The sequence below is a fragment of the Carassius auratus genome, chromosome 3, assembly GCF_003368295.1.
Source record: "Carassius auratus strain Wakin chromosome 3, ASM336829v1, whole genome shotgun sequence".
Classification (NCBI taxonomy): Eukaryota; Metazoa; Chordata; class Actinopteri; order Cypriniformes; family Cyprinidae; genus Carassius; species Carassius auratus.
The window spans coordinates 23,642,397-23,666,435 of NC_039245.1; the positions used below are offsets into that span (position 1 = coordinate 23,642,397).

Consider the following 24,039-nt stretch of genomic DNA (forward strand, 5'->3'; position numbering starts at 1 on the left):
CATCTGCCAGTGGTTTTGGTGGCCTGCCATGGCGGAGGACATATGCCAGTTTGTGGGGGCGTGTTCGGTCTGTGCTCAAAATAAATCATCTTATTCTCCTCCCACTGCTCTGTTAATGCCGCTTCCCATCCCATCCCATCCCTGGTCCCATATTGCCCTGGATTTCGTGGTTGGACTCCCTCCATCCAGTGGCAATACGGTTATTCTCACTGTGGTGGATCGCTTTTCCTGAGCTATTTTTTCATGAATTGGGTTTTTGGTTTTTCTGGACACTAGGCCTTCCTTCTGATAATAAAGTTACAATTTTTCAGCCTCATCTGCCCTTATCTGTCCTGACACCTGAAATATCCGAGACTCATAATAGTTTTCAGAGACGTCCAGGATACTGAAAACTGAATAATTCTTTTTTACAAAATCCTCTAGATTGTTCAGGTATTAAAAATATAATAGAACATTTTAAAGCTAGCTCACGCTCTGCTATTGCAAAATGGGAACTTTCTAAGTTTGAGTGTGGGAAATTCTCTATACAGTATGGCAAACAGCTTTCTAAGGCAAAGGAGTTGAGAAGCTCTGCAATTATAAAGAAAATAAATAATATTTTATGTCTGTCCTCTTCTAGTGAGCAGGACAAGAAGTTATTTTTATTGAAGGAAGATCTTGATGTTCTTTATGCAGAGAAGGCCAAATGTTCATTTGTTAGATCATGGGGAAAATGGTTAGAATTTAGAGAAAGAAATGGATTTAATGGGTTTAATGTCCTTGATTTTAGCACTATTAATATTATTTAAAAAATCAGTTGGATTAAACATTGCTTGGCCCACAGTAAATCTATATAGTTTTATATCCCAACTTGTTTTTTGAAAAGTGAGGTGGCTTATCCTTTCTACTATTGTGTGACTTCAAACACAGTATACTTTATAAAATGATCTAACTTGCATAATCACTAGAAGCATGGAAAATAGCCTTTAAGCATATTTTTTCTCCACATACATGCATACTTTGGAATAACCAATTTGTATTGTCTAAAAACAAGAGTATATTTAAAAAAAGTATGGTTTGATAAAGGAAATATATTTATTTCAGACTTACTGTATAGTGTTGAGATTTATACTTATCAGCAATTTGTTTCTTTCTCAGGGATTGAATCTTCCTGTAGAGATTATAATTTGGTTATGAAAAGCATTTCCCCTTATTTGCTTTACCTTGTGAAATTACACCTCAGTTATAATTCAATGGTCCTACAAATTCAAAATCTTGTTATTGTAGGTATTAATATCATGGATATTAAGTGTAATAACTCACATATTAGAAAATGTCTTACTTGTGATGTCAGCTGTTATCCTAAAGCACTCATAAAGTGGAAACCATTCTTCTTCTTACCTTCCACTGAGAAAATATGGTTAGCAACTAATACATTTTTACTGCCAAATAAGGCAAATGAAATACATTTTAAGATACTGCATAGGTACTATCCTTGTAACACATTTATTAACAAGTTTAGAAAAGATGTCTCACCAAAATGTTCTTTTTGTAATTTAGAAAATGAATCCCTTACACGTTTATTTTGTAACTGTATATATTTTGAAGACTTTTGGAAGCATGTATATATGCTGGGGTTTTTTTTATATATTTGATAAAATAATTAAAATAAATGAATCTATGATCCTTTTTTTTGAATTGTAATACTGGATCAGATTTTGAAGATGATAAATCTTCTTGGGAAGTTCCATAAAGCAAAAATAATATCCATCACTCCCTCCTTTATGGTTTTCTGTAAAGAATTTACAATATTTTTGAATCATTGATTTCAATCACTAGGAACAAGAAATGTATATAAATATCTTTCATATTGAAAAATGTTATTTGTAAAATGTATTTTTTGTACCCTTCATGATGTATATTTGTTATATATATCTTTTTGCTATATGTATATTTTTGTTTTTGTATTTTTGTTATGTTCTGTTTGACGTTAAGTATATATGTATGTTTGTTTTTGAAAGAGAAAAAAAAATAAAAGAAATGAAAATGAAAAAGAAAAAGAAATGATTAACAGACATTAATCAAAAATTAAATAATTTTGAATAAACCATTATTGTTATTGTTATTACATTTTATGAAAAGTACAGACATAGTCAATGTAATCAGAACTGCAATAACACATACGACAAAAAGCACACAGCCAGGGTGTAGGCAAATCAAGTAAATAGGTTAATGATAAATATAATTTATATTTATTTTTAAGAACCAAAACAAAGGTTGGATTTTATTGAATTTACATTTATGTATACACAATTTATCAAAATATTATCTTAACTGTAGGGGGCCTCAAAGTCACAAAAATACACAGACAAATTTGTACTCAACTTGAAAACTAGATATCAAGTAGATGAAAAAAAACCTTGAAACTAGATATCAAGTAGATGTTTTCTCTTTCTTTTTTATAAATAATTAAAAAGGCAGCAGGTTTCCATGATGGTTAGGGTATTGTATTTATAATTAGTTGTATATGAAATTAACCAAAGTTAATAGAATATGCCCAATTAAATATAAGAATGTAAACGTATAACCCCTTATAGATTTCTTATTCTTATTTGTAAACACATTAACCTGTTAAATGTCACCCCGTCCTGTATACGGGACGCCTACGTTGACTATACTATATTACAATCAAATCTAATCTAATCTTGACAAACTATATATCATTGGAAAGGTCTAAGACTCCCAAATATATATTTTACCAATATTTTTTGTTAAAAATTATGTAGGAAAAGATATAGATGAATTTATGACAAGAGTGCACCCTCAGAAATCTACATTACAAAATGAGCTTTGACCTTTGTTTAAAAAAAAGATTTCCTCGTTGCCTTTTTCTCTATCACATTTTAGAAATCATCAGAAGTTATATATCACTTGAAAACATAAAATCTCAAAATTCATCCTTTAAAACCCATTTTAAAATCAGACATTGCATTAACATGTAAATGGTACATCAAAATCATGTTACAAAATGTTTTCAGTCATGAATTATAAAAATTGAGGTTGGTATCATGCACATTCATGTCTATCTTCAAAAACGTGAGTGACAGTTAACAGGTTGTCTTATCTTGTCCTTAGAAATTCAGTATAATGGCTTAAATTAATGCGATACAGAAATCATTTAATCAAAAATCAACACAAATAATTACTGAAACTCAATATACAATTCCTGAATTCGTTTTTCAATCCCACATAAACTAACAAAATATGACCCATGATGTCGAGGAAGACAAAAAAAAACAAAACCAAAAGACCATTTTGCACTTTTAAAAACCTTCAAAAAGAAACACACATTATTCAAATCTAATTAAATATCTATGAACTTAATTGTTTTATTTAATCAGTAAAATCTGTCATTTTATTTTATGTAATTAATTTACCAGCATGTTAAAATGCAGATAGGACTGTAGATAGGATCTTTTGTTCTGTACTGTGTGGTACATCCAGGTAAAACTGATTGTCAAACAATAAAAACACTGGGCTTTGGCTCTATCTTCTGGTTGTTGACTGAATGGAAACAGATCTCTGAGATTGCAATCGAGTGAAAGAAAGGGATGGGCTTCAGTCTGCGAAAAACCATTTTGATTCAAAATGGCAAGGTAAAAAAAAAATAGTGCAAAGAAATTACAAACTTGATTATGACATGGTTTTCATGGTGTTTTTTTTTTTTTTTTTTTTTTTTTTTTTAAATGTTGTTGTTTTTGTTTGTTTGTTTTGGTGAACGCAGAATGAAATGAAATCATGATTTCTGAGCTTTCACCTTGCATATAAAGAATGAACACATATGTATTGCAGGCTGTATTTGTTTGAACGCAAAATAATTCATCAACTTTCCTGTAAAAGAGTTCGTTTGACTGCGCACAGTTTATGCGGAGTCGGGTTCAAGGTGAAGCCCACCGCTGGAGTGAGATCCAGCTCATCTTCAGACACTCCTGGAGGAGGAGTGAAGCGGAAACGCTGAAGGAGGGAGGTGAAGAACAGGAAGAGCTCCATCCTGGCCAAACTCTCTCCAAGACAAGCCCTGCGGCCTGAGAGAGAGAGAAAGAGAGAGAGAAAGAAGGCCACTAACCTCTACACATCAGAATGATCAACACAATTTTTTCAATCCTTTCACCAGGGCATACAAACCGAAGCATCATCAACATTTGTTTGAGACCATTTAAAAAGGATATTTCATAAATAAAGAAGACAATCAAACCCTGCATGAAGTAAAACTGTACCTGCAGAGAAGGGCATGAAGGCGTCTCTCTTCACAAATCGCCCCTGATTGTCCAGGAAGTGTTGGGGGTTAAAGTTCTGGGGGGTTTCCCATTCATCCTCATCCCACAGCACAGACATTAGAAGAGGAAATACACATGTGCCCTGCTCAAGGAAAAACAGAGCATCTTAATGTTTCTCACAAAAAGGTGAATATTTTGTGCATTTATCTATTTTTACATATTATTTTATTTTGGTGGAATGGGGTAGTGTAGGAGAAATCTGCAGTTGTATTAGGAATTGTTTCTGTTTCTTATATTAATTAACAATATGCTAACCTTCTTGATGAAGTATCCATTGAAGTGAACATCACAGCTGGTCATATGTGGGATACTTATGGGTGCTATGTTTGCAAATCTCTGGGTTTCATGGATCACAGCGTCTGTTTATGGTAAGTTCTTCCTGTCCTCTGATACAGCCTGTCCTCCACCGATCAACCGGTCAATCTCCTCCTGAACCCCATCTGCATCATTATAATCAGTAATTATGTCCCCACTGAATGCAACAAATGGCTCATTGTTAACGAGTTTTAATGCTGGGAGACAGCATCACAGTATGTTAAGGGGAGTAACATTTCTGTCACACGCTTGAGACATTATGATTCGGCCAATCACAACGCACTGAATAGCTGGCCAATCAGAGCACAATTCGCTTTTCACAACAACGAGCTTTGACACATTTCAGAAAGGTGGGGCATAGAGGAGAAACTATAATATACAGTATATTGAAAATAATGCGTTTTTTTCCCCCTTAAACTGCATAAATTCATTACATTACACCGTATACACCAAATAATGTTTTTTTTATAGCAAAGTCAAATGACCCCTTTAAGAACCCATAAAACGGTATTTTGCACAGATAATGCCATAGTATCATGTCCAGAAATTGGGGACAGTAATGTGTGCATGTGTTGTCATGATGAGTGTTTGAAATGTGGACATAACTTGAACAGAAAATCTTGTTAACACACGTTGTGTGGCTGTACTATTGGAATAGCAAGTATTTTAATATTATGCATCACCATAACACAGATATTTTTTAAAGGAAATGCATTTGATGTGGAAATATTATTCGTATTATGCCACAATGAACCCAGAATATTCCTTTAATGTTTTAAGAATTTCTATCATACCTTGTATGTGTGGATATTTGGCCATAAGCAGCAAGCCCCAGCGCAGTGTTGTACTAGTAGTGTCTGTACCAGCGACGAACAGGTTGGCGACTGTTAAAATAAGGTTCTGCTTCTGGAAAAGAGAGTTCTTCTCTCCAGATTCCTGACCAAATGATACATTAGAGATGTATAAAGTAAAAAAAAAAAGAAAAGATAAGAGTTCAAATTGACCTAAATAAATACCTCTGCATTCTGCATGCGGACGAGGAATGAATCCACAAAGCCTCTGAGATCCTGTGAGTTCAGTGTTTGATGTAAACTGCTCACCACCTCTGATATCTCTTTGATATCGAGTGCTAGGTTATTCATGATTAGTTTCAAATTCTTGAGCCATGGACCTAAGAATGGAAACATGTTGTAGAGCTGGAGAACAAAAACCAAGAGATGTATTTATGACAATAATGCAATACTGTATGCCATCATAAACCACGTATTTATCTCTGTTCACACTGATTAAATATAAATAATATAAGAACCTGCACGGATGCTGTCCCGCTCAGCCTGACGCTCTCATTGGCTCGATCCACCATACTCCGTAGCTGAGGGTCTGTATACTCGAACCTGCGTCCATACACAATGGAACAGATGACACTTGAGGCAGCGTAGTTCATCAGCCGTGTGGTTTCAAAAGGCTTTCCTATGAAAGAACAAGCTGTAGTGTTCAGTACATCTGTCTGCATTGCTGTATTTATCTCCATGTGTTTTTTCAAGGAGACTTTTGTAACATTCTTACTGTCTCTTTAAGATAAATCATGTGTTGTTGCATCTTTCTTTGTTGGCTGAATTAATAACTGTACTTTACCTTCAAACTTCTCAAATTTCTCTAGTAAATGGCATGTTTCCTCTATGATTTTCTCCTCTACTTTTTTCTTTCCCATCCCAAAGTCTCGTAAGTTGGTGAGAGCAAACCGTCTCATCTCTCTCCAACTCTCTCCATTGGCAAATATAATACCTACAAAGATGTTTCATTTCTAAAATTAATCTTACAGGTACTCTTATTCCTGTGGTGCTAGCTGAACTGAATTCATACATCCATTAAAAGAGACCTGGTTAAAAATACATTAAAAAGAGGTTCAGAAAAGTGGAGTTGGTTCTGAGAAAAGATTGAGCATCACCTAATCCATGTGAAATGTGACATCTAAAATGTGAATAACAGACTACTATAAGTGTGACTTAAATGTCCAGAAGTTTCCAAAAAATTGTAACAGTGTATGTAACTTTGCATCATTGTATGTAACTCATATGCTAATAAGTATAAAAAAATCAGACTCAGGTGATCTTACCATGCCCTTTAGTAAAATCATAGAACAGTGGCGAGATTTCTCTGTCTCCAAATTCATCTGCATGATTAACAAGAGCTTCCCTCATGGTTTTGTAGCCGGCAAACACAACCACTTTCTTTGGACCAAAGTAGACTGTGAAAACTGGGCCGAACTGCTTTTCAATCTGATCAAGATTGAAAGAGATGTTATAGGCAGTTATATATGGAGGACCAAACCTGCAGAGATTAAAAATAACTAAATTAATTAATAAATTGTCTTCTCTTCAGGGTTTGTTGTGAGTGCGACTGCTGTGACTGTTGATGTACGATGCTATCTTTGTTATCGGGTGCACCAGAAAACACGTCAGCAGCGTCGTATGTCAACAGCCACAGCAGTCGCACTCACAACAGACCCGGTAGAGAAGACTATGCTGAATAAAGTAATAATTTTTGTTATTTTGGGACCAAAATGTATTTTCGATGCTTCAACAAATTCTAACTGACCCTCTGATGTCACATGGACTACTTCGATAATGTTTTGTTTTGGAACAGGAACACATTACTCCAGAGTCAGTCACAATGCCGGTTTATTATACAATAATAATCAAGTGCTAAGATTATCACAAATTAAACAAGATTTTGATGAACATCTTTCTAAATCGTTGTACTCCACCTCGTACTCCACTTGATAGAAAATCACTTTACTGTAGACCTGTTCCACATAATAATATTAAATAAAACTGTATGTTAACACGTAGGAGCTGGCTGCATGAATCCGAGGGAACGGATTGCGAAAGCGTGCGCACGGATTATAAATTCGTGGGTACGGTTTACAAAATCTGAGTGCACGGATTTGTTAAACCGAGGGAACAGTTTATGAATTCGTGAGTATGGTTTATAAACTCAAGGGACGGATTGCAAAACAGTCACACCATGGATTGATTTTTTTTCTCCTACAGGTGATATGCAGGTGTTGTCCCCAATTTTGACCCCCTGCCGAATTAATCGCTACCTGATTTCCTAATCCTAACCCCACCACTAATCCTAACCCCTCCCCCACACAGACTCCTAAACCTACCAATACTAGGGGGGTAATAATTCAGCAGGGGGTCGAAATTCGGCACAATACCGGGCTCTGTATGATAGAGAATCACTTAAGACACTTTGCTGTAGACCTATTCCAAATAATAATATTCAATTAAAACTGTATGTTAACATGTAGGCACTTGCTGCATGAATCCGTGAGTTGGAACGGATTGCGAAAGCGTGCACACGGATTCAAAAGCCGAAGTGTACGGTTTACAAAATCTGTGCCCACGGTTTACAGAATTTGTGAGCACAGTTTATAAACTGAGGGGATGTACTGCAAAACCTTCGCCACGGATTGTTTTTTCTCTATCTCTCTCTTACAGGTGACATGCCAGGCTCCGTAGTATTTAAATAGTATGTTGAACTTTTTAATTGAACAGATGGCTCTGTAGTAAGCAGTTTATAAAAAGTGTTTCTGTTGCTCATGAAAACGTTTCTGAAACGGCCGTGTATTTGACAAATGTTGCATTTAATTCACTTCATCTGTGATCAATTATGCAAACACTATGCAATTTCTGTGCGATTTCGGCAAAGTACCACCTCACACTGCACGAGTAGATCGCATGCGATGTAAATTCAATAAAGCTCACGATTTTTATGTGCTCACTGTACAGTCCGATCGTTGAGTTGCGATTTGACTGCTCACACTATACGTGGGGAATCAACACGTTGGATCCCTCAGAACCCAGATGTTTGTTGTGATATGTGCAATCCTTGAGCTGAAAAGTCCAACAAAAAAATAAAATAAAAATAAAAAAAGGCATCAGCGTATCTGGTTGCCAGGTGACTAGGAAGACATGACCAATATGGTTTATCCATTTTGCAACGCAAACTGTTTTCTTCCCTCTTTTAGTTTTATTTTTCTTTGCCATATTTCCCCAAGTTTTCCCTCCATCACTTCAGGTCACACTACACGCCGTGTCGCCATGATTTCGCGCATGCGCAGTGAGGGAAACACGGAAAATAGGTTCATAGCCCTGCTTCAATAGTGTGATACCTCACGAGGGGCGACCAAAATTCCTGACATGTCAGAAATCCATTCCGACCAAATGATTGTTGGTCGGGAGAGGTTAATCGCCTCTCGTTTCCCCCTTGTACACTGCACGAACACTGCACGACAAACGACACACGAAAATGCAGAAAATCGGCCCGACCCGAAAAAGAAACGCACGAGTCAAAATTCGGCTCAAAATCGGATGAAAATCGCACAGTGTATGCCTTTATGCCATAGATCACTGACAAGCTACTGTACGCTATATCGTGTTCATTGGATGAATCGCATTTTATGAACGCGATATTGCGTAGCTCGTCAGGGTAAGTATTTGGGTAACACTTTAGAATAAGGTTCCATTAGTTAATGTTAGTTAACTACTTTCGTTAACATGAACTAAGCAAGAACAATCCTTCTACAGCATTTATAAGTCTTAGTTCATGTTAATTTCAACATTTACTAATGCATTATTTAAATCAAAAGTTGTGCTTGTTAACATTGGTTAATGCACTGTGAATTACCATGAACTAACAATGAATAACTGTATTTTCATTAACTAACATTAACAAAGATGAATAAATACAGTAATAAATGTATTATTCATTGTTTGTTCATGTTAATTAATACATTAACTAACATTAACTAATGGAACGTTATTCTAAAGTGTTACCAGTATTTGTAGTAACGCTATTTATGTTTTTGTTTAGACAGCATACAGCATTAGTCAACTAAATGAATGTAATATGGCAAAGATGACTGCACTTTTGGAGGTTGAATGTAAGGGAAATGTCATTGCAAAAATTGTGTGGTTTAAGGTGATGTTGTTCATGATGAAATTTTGTTTTATTGCTTTAATTAATATTAATTATTATATACAATGATTTTATTATTATGAATATTATAGCATTAACACGATAACCTGTTGAATTCATTTTGGGAGTGAGTAAATGAAGATAGAATTGTAATTTCTGGTTGAACTATCAAATATTTTCTTTCTGTGAAAAACAGAATTATGCTCTTTAGGAACTTGTCAGGCAGTTTTTTTTTAACAATCTGATCAAAGCAAAGCTGAACTGGTCGTTCCAAATTACTGATCTCATTCATACTTACCTCACACAGGCTCAAATAGGGTTTGTTGACGTCCAACATTGGCAGATTTCCCAAAAGTGGCAATGGTTTTGGCCCTGGTGGTTAATTTTCATCTCTCTGAGACCGGAAGAACAGGAGATAAACAGCTAAGAGCAGAAGCAAGCAGCAGATTAATGTTCCTGTGCTGGAAACCTGAAGAAATGACTCCATGAGAGCCATGTTCACAGAACAATACCCAGAAGACCTTGAGGCTCGTGCAGTTCAAAGGTAGGATAGGTGAAGTGGGAGTGGCTACATTTGATGTTGGAGGAGGAGACCAGTTTTGTTGTAGATGCACAGTAGATTACAGTTAAAGCAACAGTTCAATATATATTTTTAAACATTATTTTTTTCACTGTAAATTTGAAATCCCAGATTAGCACAGCTTTTTCATAAGATTATCTATTTTAAAACGTTTACTGTACCATAGTGATTTTATTTTTCCTTAAATTTACAGGTCTGAAAAAAATACTGACAAGGCTTTCTTACAGCATATTTGTTGTCAGTAATGAATTTAAAAAAAATTCACAAGATCTAGCAAATAGCAAAGGGTGGGAAATATATTTTTTTTTCACAGATAAATGAGAAGATAAGTGAGAACCAAAATGATATTAATTAAAAATATATATATAGTACAGTATATATACTGTATACCTTTACGTTTATCTCATTAGCAATATTATTCTAATAAACATCAATATAACTTAATATAGTCTTATCTTGTTAAAATATTTTGTGTGTTAACATGTTTAAGAAAATGATTAAGAAACTTTTGTTGAATTACCTTTTTTTACCACGAAATTCTTAAATCACAACAAGTACAAAAATGAACAAATACAACACATACAGATGAGTTATGCCAAAAAATAAGTGATTTTACACATTTCTCATCAGGTTTTTTAAGTTATTTGCAAAATATACATTTTGTGCAGTTACTCAGATCAAGCTAATTCATGACAGTTCTTACTTAAAATAAGTCATCATTTGTTTTGAGTGTGAAGTACCAGGAGCGTCTGATCGCACACATCTTGTGTGGAGACGGATTCAACGTTATTCCGACTACTCCTTTGAGATCCAGCTCATCTCCAGACACTCCAGGTGGAGTTGTGAAGCGGTAGCTCTGAAGGAGGGAAGTGAAGAACAGGAAGAGCTCCATCCTGGCCAAACTCTCCCCAAGACACATCCTGCGGCCTGAGAGAATAAAAAATGTGTTTAATTACAATTCAAATGTTTATTTATTCAAAACACTGGGTGAATTTGAACGAACCTGCAGAAAAGGGCATGAAAGCATCTCTCTTCACAAACTGGCCCTTCTCATCAAGGAAGTGTTCTGGGTAAAAGCTGTTTGGTTTTTCCCATTCGCTTGGATCCTTCAAAACAGACGTCAGCAGAGGAACTACAGTGGTGCCCTAAAAAAACAGAGAGAAAAGAGCAAATATAAATGTTTTTTACATGTATTATAATTAATTTGGTTATGTAACGATTCCTTCTTGTCTCTGACCTTCTTGATGAAGTATCCATTGAAGGTAACATCACAGCTGGTCATATGAGGGAGATTCAAGGGTACTATGTTTGCCAGTCTCTGGGTTTCATGAATCACAGCATCTGTATATGGCAATTTCTTTCTGTCTTCCACCACTGGCTGACGTCCACCGATCACTCTGTCAATCTCCTCCTGAACTCGATCTGCACAAAAAATACAACACATATTTGTTCCTTTGGACACCATTGCATTCAGCACTGAAGAAATACTCTTCATATAACTGTGTTTTTACCCTGTATATGAGGGTATTTGGCCATAAGCATCAAACCCCAGCGCAGAGTCGTTCCTGTGGTGTCAGTACCAGCGACAAACAGATTTCCCACCGACATGAGAAGATTCTCATGGTGAAAGTATGAGTCCTTCTTGCCGGATTTCTGACAAGTTCAAATCCACAAAGCACAAAATTATCCTTTTTACCAAAATAACAAGTAAAACTAAATGTTGCAAAGTACTTAATTTATTATAATTCATTCAAAATGCGTAATGAGTAATGGGTGTTTTTTGGGTGTAATTGAAACGCGTTCTTTAAATAACAAAGAAAAAATTGCACCAAACTTTAGAGCAGGTTTGAGTTGGTCTATGGTGCTGTCTTATAGTGAGTTCCTCAAAATAGCAACACACCAATAATGCACCTGAACACACCTCATTTTCAGACCAGCATGCCCATGAGCGCACAAATGGGTGCAAATGCATTTTCTATTTAAACAACATGATATAGGCCAGGGAAATGAGAACTGCGTCGGCCTGAAACTAGCAAAAACACTTGTGCCGCATTGCGATGGGTGTATTGGTTTACTAATCAAAGCTACTGGTTACTTTTTGCTTTTCCTGTATTTCTATGCTACATTGTGATTTCCATACCTCATCACTCTGTTTGTGGATGAGAAAAGAGTCGACAAACCCTCTTTGGTCACGTGGATTTAGAGTCTCCTGGAGTCCAGTGATTAATTTCACAATTTCTGCTCTATTTTTCTTCAAATTCCTCATAATAATCCTTTTGCTGTTTAGGAACGGACCCAACCATGGAAATATATTGTATAGCTTATGAGTAAATATTCAGACAGAGGAAAGAAAGATGTATTAATGATTTATAAAATAATTTCAGTCACCAAATAATTTCTGGTTAACATATAAATCCTACTTCCATACCATCATAGATGCCGATCCACTAACCCGAACATTTTCATTTGCTCTGTCGACTGTTTCAGTGAATCGAGGGTCAGTGTATTCAAATCTGCTGCCGTACACGATAGATGAGATGATGTTTGACACAGCGTAGTTCACAGGCTGTGTCGTGTCAAAGGGTTTCCATGTGAAGAGGAAACAACAAAACTGTCTCTCAGTGGATCTTATGATCCAAAAACATAATTGCATGTGTGTGTCTCAGCTTGTACCTTCCAACTTATCAAATTCTCTTTTCAGATATTGAATTTCCTCTATGATTTTCTCTTCACTTCCTCTCTTGCCCATCCCAAAGTCCCGAAGGTTGCTGAGAGCGAAGCGTCGCATATCTTTCCAGTTCTCTCCATTGGAAAAGAGGATCCCTGATCAACACAAAACAATCAGACCATGAGCCTATTGTCCTAGGCTAATAAAATTATGAATTTTATGAATTTATGATTTAAAAGCAAACAAAACATTTAGTTATTATTACCATGACCATTATTAAGTAACCTGAAACCAGGTGTAATATCTCGCTCCCCAAACTCATCTGCATAGTTGACAAGAGCCTCTTTGACGGTTTTGTATCCAACTAATACCACAACTTTTTTAGGACCCAAAAACACTTGGAATATGTTCCCGTGGGTCTTGGAGAGCTGGAGGACACAGAGAAAGACATTAACAAACAAATCTCAAAATGAGAGGCTAGTATTACTGTTTGAATGTGTTTATGTCAAGTTCTCACCTCACAAAAGCTGTCAAAAGGTCTCGTTAGGTCAAGCGTCAGCAAGTTTCCCAGTAGTGGCAAGTGTTTGGGTCCCGGTGGCTCTTTCCCTTCTTTCTGAGATTTGTAGTCTGAGGAAAGGCGAGATAAGAGCAATAACACCAGCAAAGCTCCCAGTAATGTACCTGCGACACCTGGAATATACAGCAGAGACTCAACAACAGCCATTTTTCAGTGCTGCAAAGACACTCTGTTGTCTTCAAACCCTTATAATAAGTACAAATGGGAGGAGCCTCGAGTAAACCCAGGGAGAATTCCTCATTCAAAACAAAGTAACCATGAGAATATAGAGCTGTTATAGTTGCATCAGCAGCTTGATACTTCTTCACTGAATGATCAATTCAGTATCTGATATGAAGCACAATGCTGTGAAAAAGACTGCAATGATGAGAAAAAAAATAAAAGAAAGGTGTTTAAAATGTATATTTTACAGTGCCTGGGAGAGGACACAAGATGTTAATTTGTGGGAATGTCATATTATGTCGTTACCACGAGTTTATTTGACGGGGTAGCACTTTATTTTACAGTCCTGTTCCTCGTGTACATTCTATATACTTATTATAGTAATTACAATAACTATGTAATAACTAGGCACTAACCCTGAACCTACCCCTAAACCTAACCCTACCCCATGTAGTTACCTTGTATTACCAGATCTTTCTTAGATAAATACACTGTAAGTACACGATAAGTACATGTTAGTACACGTACTGTAAAATAAAGTGCAACCGACATCCTTATGTCATGGCCTCGAAATTTTAAGTTGAGGGAACGACATGTTTTTCTCGTGGCCATGAGTATAATGCATAAAAAAACCTGCGTGACCACAGCAACCCGGGATAATCAGAGATGCATTCATTAATATTTTATTTTGAATAACTATTAGAATTATTATAAAAAATTAATTCGTAAATGAAAACACAACACGCTCATTTATCACCACATCATGTCAAAACTTTATTGGCATAATTGTCAGATAAACGATAAATGAGCCTGTTGTGTTTTCGTTTACAAATTAAACTAGGGGCTAAGCAAGTTTCTGATGGGGCTAGCGCCTCCACTGGCACGTAATAAAGTCCTGTAGCCAAGGTATATGGTTAATATAATAATTTCATAATAAAATATTTTCTATAATAAATGATATAATATTTTCTTAATTCAAAATAATATTATGATGAATAAATCTCTGTTAAACCTGGGTTGCTGTGGTAACGCAGGTTTGTTTACGCATTAAACTCGTGGCCACGAGAAATTTATGTAGTTTCCTCAACATACAGTAGCATCTCGAGGCCACGACATAAGGATGTCGTTATCTCGACAAAATTATTTCGCGGCCACTACATAATACGACCTTCCCACAAATTAATATCTTGTGGCCACGACATATAATCACGTTCCCACTAATTATTATTTTGTGGCCATGACAAAACTAATTGAAACCATCTTCTCTCCCGGACACCATAATATTTTCATTTGCCTATAATACATATTATTATAAGCCTAATAAAACATTGCATGTCCTTCGGAAACAAAGGACTTGCATCTTAAGTTTTTGGTTTCAATTTTTAATAAAAGAACATGCATGAATGAGAAAAAAAGTGCAGTACATGCTTGATGTTGAAAGAATTACTAATCGTAATAAAACACACACACAAAAACCTCAATGCGGTACTCACACTGACTGACACATACTCACATACTTGCAGCAATTCTGCAACTCAAAATATTTTTCTATATTTTTTATTATTTATTTATTCTTAATTCTTTTTTTTTGGAGTGCCAGATTTAGGCTACTAAAAAATTTGCACAAAGCCTCAACACATGAATTAGATTCTCTTCTTACATTTTATACATTAATTTATAAGACATTTTCTACTGATATTTAATTTTGCTAATAAGTATATAATAATTATTTTAGTGAATTAACCTTTTCATTTAACAATTACTTGGTAATTGTTGCAAAACTGAAACTCTTATGGTTCCTCCCATTCCGTTAATTTTTGCATTAAAGTTTAATTTATCACTGAAAATAGGAGATTTAAAATGGTATATGGCACATAGTAGTCCGGATAATTATGGTTCAAATGTGTTGCAGTTTTAAATATAAGCTTTTCATTGCATTTGAATTTCTCAAAAACATGATTTGAGTCAGAAATTAAGCAAATCTTTGACATAGTCTAACTCAATTAATATTAATATAAAGATATTAAGGTTATACTTTCACAGAATGTTCTTTTTATTATGTAGGACGGCCGGGTCAACAGAGAGGGTCACAAATTATTCATAATTTATTGAGGTAGGGTTCCCTAATTCTTATTTTTTCTCCCTTAAATGTACCTTTCTAAAAAATTCTACTGCTTATATACATTAAGAAAGTCTTCCAGGTTTATGGAAATGCACATGCCACATTCAACATATTTTCCACTTAAGACCTTGATTAATAACTGTATAAAGCAAGCACAATTTCATAGCCAATAGCCCCATGATTAAATGTATTTGTAGGTTTTTCACATGTTTAAGTGTCTAGTTAATTTTTGTGTTGAATTGAATGCAAACAAATGTTTTTTAGTAGACATACACTGACTAAACATCTGAATTCTTGTACAACATCTTTGTTTTGTGAAATGTCTTGCATTTACTGATTCATTTGAGACAGAAAAAAGAAAGAATCCGTCCATGCTCTTTGTTCATTATCTTGAAAATATGAGCAACATCTCAGTCAACAAACTCCTCTGCATGGTTCACAAGAGATTCTTGACAATATTGTATCCAACTAGACCACATTGTTTTGGGATCCAAAAACACTTGGAATATGTTCCCATAAGAACTGGAGGATGGAGAGAAAGACATTTATAAACAAATCTCAAAATGTTAGGCAACTATCGATTTTAAATGTAAAGTATCTCGTTAGGTCAAGGGTCAGCAGGTTCCCCAACAGTGGCAGTGGTTTGGGTCCCGGTGGCTCTTTCCCTTCTTTCTGAGATTTGGATCCAGAGGAAAGCAAATACAAACCAAGAAGCAACAGTAAAGCTCCCAGTAATGTACCTGTGTTGGAAAAACTGCAGCAGTGAGTCGACAACAGCCATTTTCTCTCTGAAGCACTCTCCTCAACTGATGCACTCGCACATTTATAGCAGCTGTGTAAGGAAGGGACCTTGTGTGATCACAAAATAAATAAATAACAGTCCATGAGAAAAATGGGTTGTTGTGAGTACATCAGCATGTACAAGCAACTTCAGAATATTCTGATGATCATTGCAAATTGAATCATCATCCATGTGGGGAAGAATGATATTCGGAAAGAGCAGTGAACTCTTTGAAACACTTTGAAGACTCAAAGTTCAGTCGTTCATCAGTTGACCACTCACAGCAAGGGGGACAAATAAGTTTTCACGGTTGCTTGGGCTGAACACATGGCTACAAAGATCTTGCAATATAAAAGGAGTGAACTGCATCGACATCTTCAGTTTTTTCTGGGGCCGTAGACAACATAGCAAACTTGGTGCAAGAGTGCTTAAGGACAATATCTACTTCTCCCTCTGTCATCCTTCTGCAGAGTGTCAATCCATTCAGCACACAGACACCTGGTCTGAGTCGTAATGTGGTTGATACATCCCACGAGGACGCTGATAACACCACACAATCACAACAAGCACTGCTCAAGGACATCATCCCGGCTGAGCCCTGAGACACATTATCCCTCTCTCCAGCATCTCCACTCCTATGCTTCTCACAGAAAATGGAGGAATTGGTGTTTGCTGGGACCAAACTATCCCACTCTTTTGCTGCAAGCACCCAGATATCAACTAAAAAATGGCGGGCCCCCCAACCATACATGCCTGAGTGCCCTGTTCCAGTGAGAGCTCTCTGACCGCTGCCACAATGCCAAGGTCCACACCCCTCCATCTGCTCTAGGTGAACCAAAAACAACTAAAAGCAACTCTCAGTGATATGTGTCAGGTCCCCTTTATAATAGCAGCAACATTCCACTGGAACCCAGTGTGCCTGTAGCTTTTTCTATTTCAGTTTTATCACGTGATAGAAAGTCTAAGGCCTTCTCAAGCCGAAGGGCAAACTCATCTAATCTGTGGCCAGTTAGGCATCAAACTAAGATTGTTAGCATTTTTAAACATTTGCTCACTAAAAATAAATCATTTCTAATCAATGACTTAATAACCACAAACAATTTGGATTTTATGTTTCTAAATGCTGTTTTATAACAAAGTTCGGGAGGAGCAGTCACAGTTCATTAAGCTGATTAACACAAGTGGAGACCAATCAGTAATCAACTCATGACAAGGTATTAATAACAGCAGAACCTACCTCTGTTCATTGACAGTTTTCAGCATCCCTCCTCCACCCCATTTCTCCTCACTTATAGATCCATCTACTCTTACCACAACCGGGGGGTGTACTCTGGGTTCGGGCCACATCGCGAGCTCGGAGCTCGGAGCCCTCCACCCGGACAGCACGCCAAATACGCATAAACTTACTGTATTAATATACGTAGATGTGAACTCGTGAAATGAAACATGGCTAGAAGACAGCTGCAGTGCAACAATCCTAAATGAAGCAGCGCCTCCTAACTTCACTTACATGAGTGTCTGCAGGACTGTTAAGATAGGTGGAGGTAGCTGCTCTATTTAAAGATGTCTATCAATGCAAGCAAGTGTCATTTGGTCAGTACTTGTCTTTTGAATATCTAGGGATTGTGTTGAAAGGCGCTCCACGCATTCTGTTTATCATTATTTACAGGCCTCCAAAATACTCTCCAGCCTTTGTTGAAGAGGTCACAGAAATGTAATCAATGATTTCCTCAGATTAACCCTAATTTCCTGTTTTGCTATTGCAGGGGATTTTAATAATCACATAGATAATGCATAAAACAAAACTACAAAAGAAATGATAACGGTTCTAAACACTTTTGACCTGATTCAGCATGCGCATGGACCCACACACACACAAAGGTGGACACACTCTAGACTTATTCATCAGTAGGGGTCAAAATATTTCATACATTATTATTAACGATGTAGTACTATCTGATCTTTTCTGTATTTTCTTTGATACATTGATCTCTGCTTCCACTGATTTTAGATCTGTCTCTTTCAGAGAGATGCATTAACGAGAACACAAGTGTACTATTCAAGGAGGCTATATCTTTAACACCAAGCATTTCTGCAGACTCTGTTGATCTTCTAATTAATTCCTTCAACTCAAAAGTTAAGAATGTTATTGATGATATTGCTTCAATAATAGTCAGTAAGAAAACAAACAGACAGAAATCAGCTTGGAGAAAATCAACAGCAGTACAGAGTATGAAAAGACAATGGAGAAAAGCTGAGCGATGTGACAGCCTTTGTGCTTTCAATGTGGAACTAGCCACAGCTAGACAGAGATTCTTCTCAGACCTTATAAATAGTAACTTAAACAACACTTGCACTCTTTTTGCTACTGTTGAGACTCGAGAGATTGACAAACCCCCCAAGTCAGATTCACAGTGAAATGCTCTCAGACAGCAAATGCATCCTTTTTTTCTTAGAAAATCATTATTGTCAGGAAGGCGATTAGCACATCCCCAAGTTATGAAGAGGTCAGACAGATTCGGCCTCAATGACAAAAATATACTATACTAGTCTATTTTTGAAGCAATCGATATTATGTGAGTATAGGAGAGCATAATTCTAAGTGGATGTCCATGACATGCGGAGTCCCACAAGGCTTGATTCTAGCACCGCTCTTGTTTAGCCTATATATGCTCCCACTAACTGAAATAATGAGAAAGAACCAAATTGCCTATCACAGCTATGCTGATGATACCCAGATTTACTGCCCCATTGACACCCTCTGCCAATGCATTGATTAAATTAACAGCTGGATGTGCCAGAACTTTCTTCAGTTAAACATGGAAAAAAGTCATTGCATTTGAGAACAAAGATGAAGTGTTCAAGGTGAATGCACACCTAGACTCTAGGGGTCAAACAACTAAAAATCAAGTCAGGAATCTTGGTGTGATTCTGGAGACAGACCTTAGTTTCATTAGTCATGTCAAAGCAGTAACTAAATCAGCATACTATCATTTAAAAAACAATGCAAGAATTAGAGGTTTAGTTTCAAGTCAAGAATTGGAGAAACTTGTTGATGCCTTTATCACCACCAGGGTGGACTATTGTAACAGAATTAGCCATTCTGTTTAGCTGTGCATTTATTGAATGAGCACTATGGGATGTCCAAACTGATTGCACTATATTTTATGTATTGCACTGTATTTTATGTCAAATCATTTTCTATTTTTAAACTGTCTTAAATTCTTTTTAGGTATTTTTTTTTTATGATTTTCGAAGTTTTTAAATTGCTTGTTTTATTTTTGTGATTATTTTTCTTAAAGATTTTTTTATACTTTCTTTTATGTAAAGCAATTTGAATTACCATTGTGTATGAAATCTGCTATATAGATAAACTTGCCTTGCCTTGCCATGTACTGTATGTGACTCTCTCGTGAATCATTATTCTTATAGAGCCTATTCAAATAAAACAAGAACATTATTCAATATTACTGCATATAATTAAAAGTTTAGGTTTATCACAGTCATTGCAGTAATATTACTGCATTCACATTAAAACATGCATTTTGGTTTATATATCCACTTAATTTTATTTACTTTTCCAACAATGCACAACAAATAACAAGCAGGTCTGATCCACAGATATACCTATCAAAAATCTAACTTTAAACCAGCATAACCTCAGCATAATCAGATCAGTATAACTGAAGAACATGTGTACACATTTAAACATTATTACAACTTGAGATTTTAGGCTGGAGGGATGTTGTATGTGATCGGTTGTTGTTGTACAGCAGGAACTGAGCAGGAACCGAATATAAATCTGTTTTGAACTGAATCTGTCACAGCACACGATAAAGAGAATAAGAACACAGAAGCACCATAAAAGTAACATAAAAAGGGATTCATAATCTGTATGTCTGTGATACACCATGCAGACCATATGAAGTTAATCATTACCTTAAATAACAGTCTCATATAATGTTAAATTCTGCAACCTTGTATAATGTTTATTTAAAGATTGTTGTTTAAAATTTTTTTAGCAAAAGTTACTGAAAATTTTAACTTTTGCTAACTCTTGTACTGAACTATACTAGAAAAACACCATAAACTAGGGTAAACATTAACCCGCTGTATATTTACTGGGTTTTAAAGTGAGATGTTATTTTATCCACAGCCGTAGCCAGCTATGAGGTCACCAAGGTCTGGACCTTTGTAAATGTTTTATGTTCAAAAATAAACTTTGTTCTCTGGATGACTAATCTGTTGTTTAAAACTCCTCATGTGAGTGTCTGCATGTATAATTAAGTTTAGATAGTACTGAAAACTGATACAGTAATATGTGTTGTTGCATGAATATGAAACTATGATAAAAATTATTCACCCTAAAGTATTAACCAATTTTGATACAATGAATATGGTATAATTTCACACCTCCAAAACAGAGAAAACATCTTTCACAAACATTTACGAGTCTCTCTTTTAAAGTATTTAGTGTATAATGAGCTGTATTTAATAGGGGTCATTATAGCACAATTCTTAACCCCACCCCAGACCTCACTAATTTTCAAACCCTGGCTAAGGACATGATTACATCCTTTAAGGTCACAATGTGAGAAGAGAGAAATGTTTATAAGTGAGAAGTCGAATCTGACTCCTGCAGCTCATGTATGGATATAGGTTTGCCATGAAACATTTTGCATTCTACGTATGATAAACTGATAGATATTAAGTTTTGTGAAGGAGGGCCACTATAGTAGGGAGCCTTTGAGCTGTGTTTATGATATACATGACAGTGATCTTAAAATATGTCTTAGGCTATGGAAGTTACATATTTAGAGTTTTGATATTTGAGATGGTCATTGCGCTACTTTTGGGCTGTTTTTGACTGGTATGGGCTAGTTTTGTCACACCTGGCAAGTATGGCTGTATGAGCGGTGTAGATGCTGCAGTTAATTTGATTTCTATTTCTATGAAAAACTAAATAACAGTAGAGGAAAGTAATGTAATCGATGTGCAACTAAACACTGTGTAAACACCTGTTTATGTACCTCGGGATGAGGGGACCCTCGCCACATTTTTTGATCGTCCATTCCAACTGCTCCTGCGAGATTTTCAATCCCTGTGCAGCCCTTGAATTATCAACAAAGCTGGTTCAACAAGCTATATAAATAAGTGAATAATTTTTCATTCCTTCGTAAAATTGTTTTGTTTATTCCAAAAAGCTACTTGATTACTGTATAAAAGTCATAATTATGGCATAAACAAATTAGAATATTTCACAATAATGACACAAAGTAGCAGTCTGATTTCTGCACATGCTCTGTGAAAGAGCACTTATGCTTCGCTAGAGGTTATCCAGATAAGCATTCAGTGAATAATAATCTGGCAAATAGCCTCAAAATGTTTTGTTACTATAGAACTGATACAACCTTTTTTATATGACGTATATTTTATTACATATATACTGTGGCAGGGGGGGGCATGGTTTAGCGAAGTTTGCAGCGGGAGAGAGGATCAGGAGACGAGCGGTAAGTGAGTGGTTTGGGCAGAAATTATTATCACCTGTTTCTTGTTCTAGTAATTGGCGTGGAGCGGGTATAAAACGCCAGGAGAGACGGAAGCAAGTGAGAGAGAGTGGGACTGCTGACGGGAGTCGAAACCGGAAACCGGAAGCCGGAAAGCGAAAGCACCGAGTGAACGCAGCAAAATAGAAGTCACCATATGGTGTTTGAAAACGTTTGTTTAATTTCAGTTAATAAATATACGTCAGCAGTCCAGCCGACCCCTTGTCCTCTTCCTTACCCATACGAACTCCCGGCACACCCCAACCTACTAACTCTCTCTCCCCTTCTCTCTCTCCCCCTTCTCTCTCTCGCCCTGTCTCTCTCCCTAGGTCCCGTCCACCTGGCCCTCCTCGTGTCCCGCCCTGGGGGGCGGAGCGGGACGGACCAAGGCCGCTTCACGTATACAAGGGCCCCGCCCAGTGATGGAGGTGGAGATGATGGTCCGGGTCCCGGACGACCCGTGTTTACAGTCTTATTGGGGTCGTTATGTGCGGTTGCCTCTTGGGGAAATATGGCACGGAAGGGGACCGCGCGGGTGCAGGTGGGGGAAACTGAGCCAGGACCGCTGAGGCCGGCTTCAGGGGAACCGAGTGGAATCGGGAGACTAATTCTCTCGGACCACGATGACTTTCCCCTGGAGCAGTCTCAGGATGAGACGCTAAAACATGCGTTCCAGCAGGTCCGCACCATCGATGGCCAGCCTCTCCGACCAGCTCTTCCACTCTCCTATCCCTATTTTGCCATTTTAAAAGACCGGTTGTATCGAGTGACCCAAGACGCTCAGACAAAAGTAAATACAACCCAGTTGTTAGTTCCAAAGAGCCGCAGGGAAATGCTTTTCCATGCGGCTCATTCTAATCCTATGGCGGGCCATTTGGGACAGGCAGCCACACTAAATGGCCTCATGACCCGATTCTTCTGGCCGGGCATTCATGACAACGTGCGCAGGTGGTGCGCGTCTTGTCCGGAATGTCAGTTGGTGAACCCACCGGCCGCCCCAAAAGCGCCGTTGCGCCCTCTCCCATTAATGCAGGCCCCCTTCGAAAGAATTGGTATGGACCTCATCGGGCCATTAGAGCGATCGGCATGAGGACATCGCTTTGCATTAGTCATAGTTGATTATGCAACACGATATCCTGAAGCAGTGGCCCTCCGCAACATTTCCGCTAAAAGTGTTGCGGATGCCCTGTTTCGTCTTATCTCCCGGATGGGGGTTCCGAAAGAAATCCTTACTGATCAAGGCACGGCGTTTATGTCACGTACGCTACGCGAACTATACGGATTGTTGGGCATTAAGTCGATTCGAACAAGCGTCTATCACCCACAAACGGACGGCCTGGTCGAACGATTTAATCGCACTCTTAAATCCATGATCCGTAAGTTCGTTCAGGAAGACGCCAAATATTGGGATAGGTGGCTAGAGCCCTTGTTATTCGCTGTGCGAGAGGTCCCACAAGCCTCCACGGGGTTTTCCCCCTTCAAGCTTCTCTATGGACGCCAGCCCCGGGGGGTGCTGGACGTTCTGAGAGAAACTTGGGAGGAGGGACCATCTCAGGGCAAAAAACTAAATTCAATACGTACTGGACTTGAGAACAAAACTCCACACATTGGGGCGGCTATCAAGGGAGAATTTGTTACAAGCCCAGGACCGCCAGAGTCGTCTGTATAACAGGGGAACTAGCTTACGCAAATTTGCACCGGGAGAGAAAGTACTTGTATTACTCCCAACGTAGAGCTCTAAATTATTGGCTAAGTGGCAGGGGCCGTTTGAGGTCGCACGCCAAGTCGAGGATCTTGGACCCTACCAGGCCGCACTAACCTAATTCAGCACCATATCGAGACCGAGCCGGGCGTGGTAGTTCGCAGCCGGCCGTATCGCTTACCTGAGCACAAGAAAAAAGTAGTTCAGGCTGAATTAGGCGCTATGCTTGACATGGGGGTAATAGAAGAATCCAACAGTAACTGGGCGAGCCCGATAGTTTTAGT

The 24,039-nt window shown here is 37.4% G+C and overlaps 1 protein-coding gene and 1 pseudogene across 1 annotated transcript; both read right to left on the reverse strand.

The window, feature by feature from the left end:
- Positions 1-3,348: 3,348 nt before the first annotated feature.
- On the reverse strand, positions 3,349-10,175 carry LOC113051637 (cytochrome P450 2K1-like; annotated as a pseudogene).
- Positions 10,176-10,785: 610 nt separating this feature from the next.
- Positions 10,786-13,635, reverse strand: LOC113051643 (cytochrome P450 2K1-like). The gene is made up of 9 exons (XM_026215559.1): positions 13,383-13,635; positions 13,131-13,293; positions 12,879-13,020; positions 12,626-12,812; positions 12,338-12,517; positions 11,709-11,850; positions 11,435-11,619; positions 11,201-11,342; positions 10,786-11,124 (listed from the first exon to the last, which is right to left on the reverse strand). Exons 1-9 carry the CDS (start codon positions 13,587-13,589, stop codon positions 10,901-10,903), a joined length of 1,572 nt encoding a protein of 523 aa, XP_026071344.1. The 5' UTR covers positions 13,590-13,635; the 3' UTR covers positions 10,786-10,900.
- Positions 13,636-24,039: the final 10,404 nt, after the last annotated feature.

Bases quoted from the DNA above. Each gene is read 5' to 3' on its own strand.
- LOC113051643 (XM_026215559.1), bottom strand. From the start codon at position 13,589: ATGGCTGTTGTTGAGTCTCTGCTGTATATTCCAGGTGTCGCAGGTACA. The intron at 11,851-12,337 runs GTATGGAAATCA...TGAACTTGTCAG, and splicing joins TCCACAAACAGAGTGATGAG to AAATCCGGCAAGAAGGACTC. The intron at 11,343-11,434 runs GTCAGAGACAAG...CTGTTTTTTTAG, and splicing joins ATGGATACTTCATCAAGAAG to GGCACCACTGTAGTTCCTCT.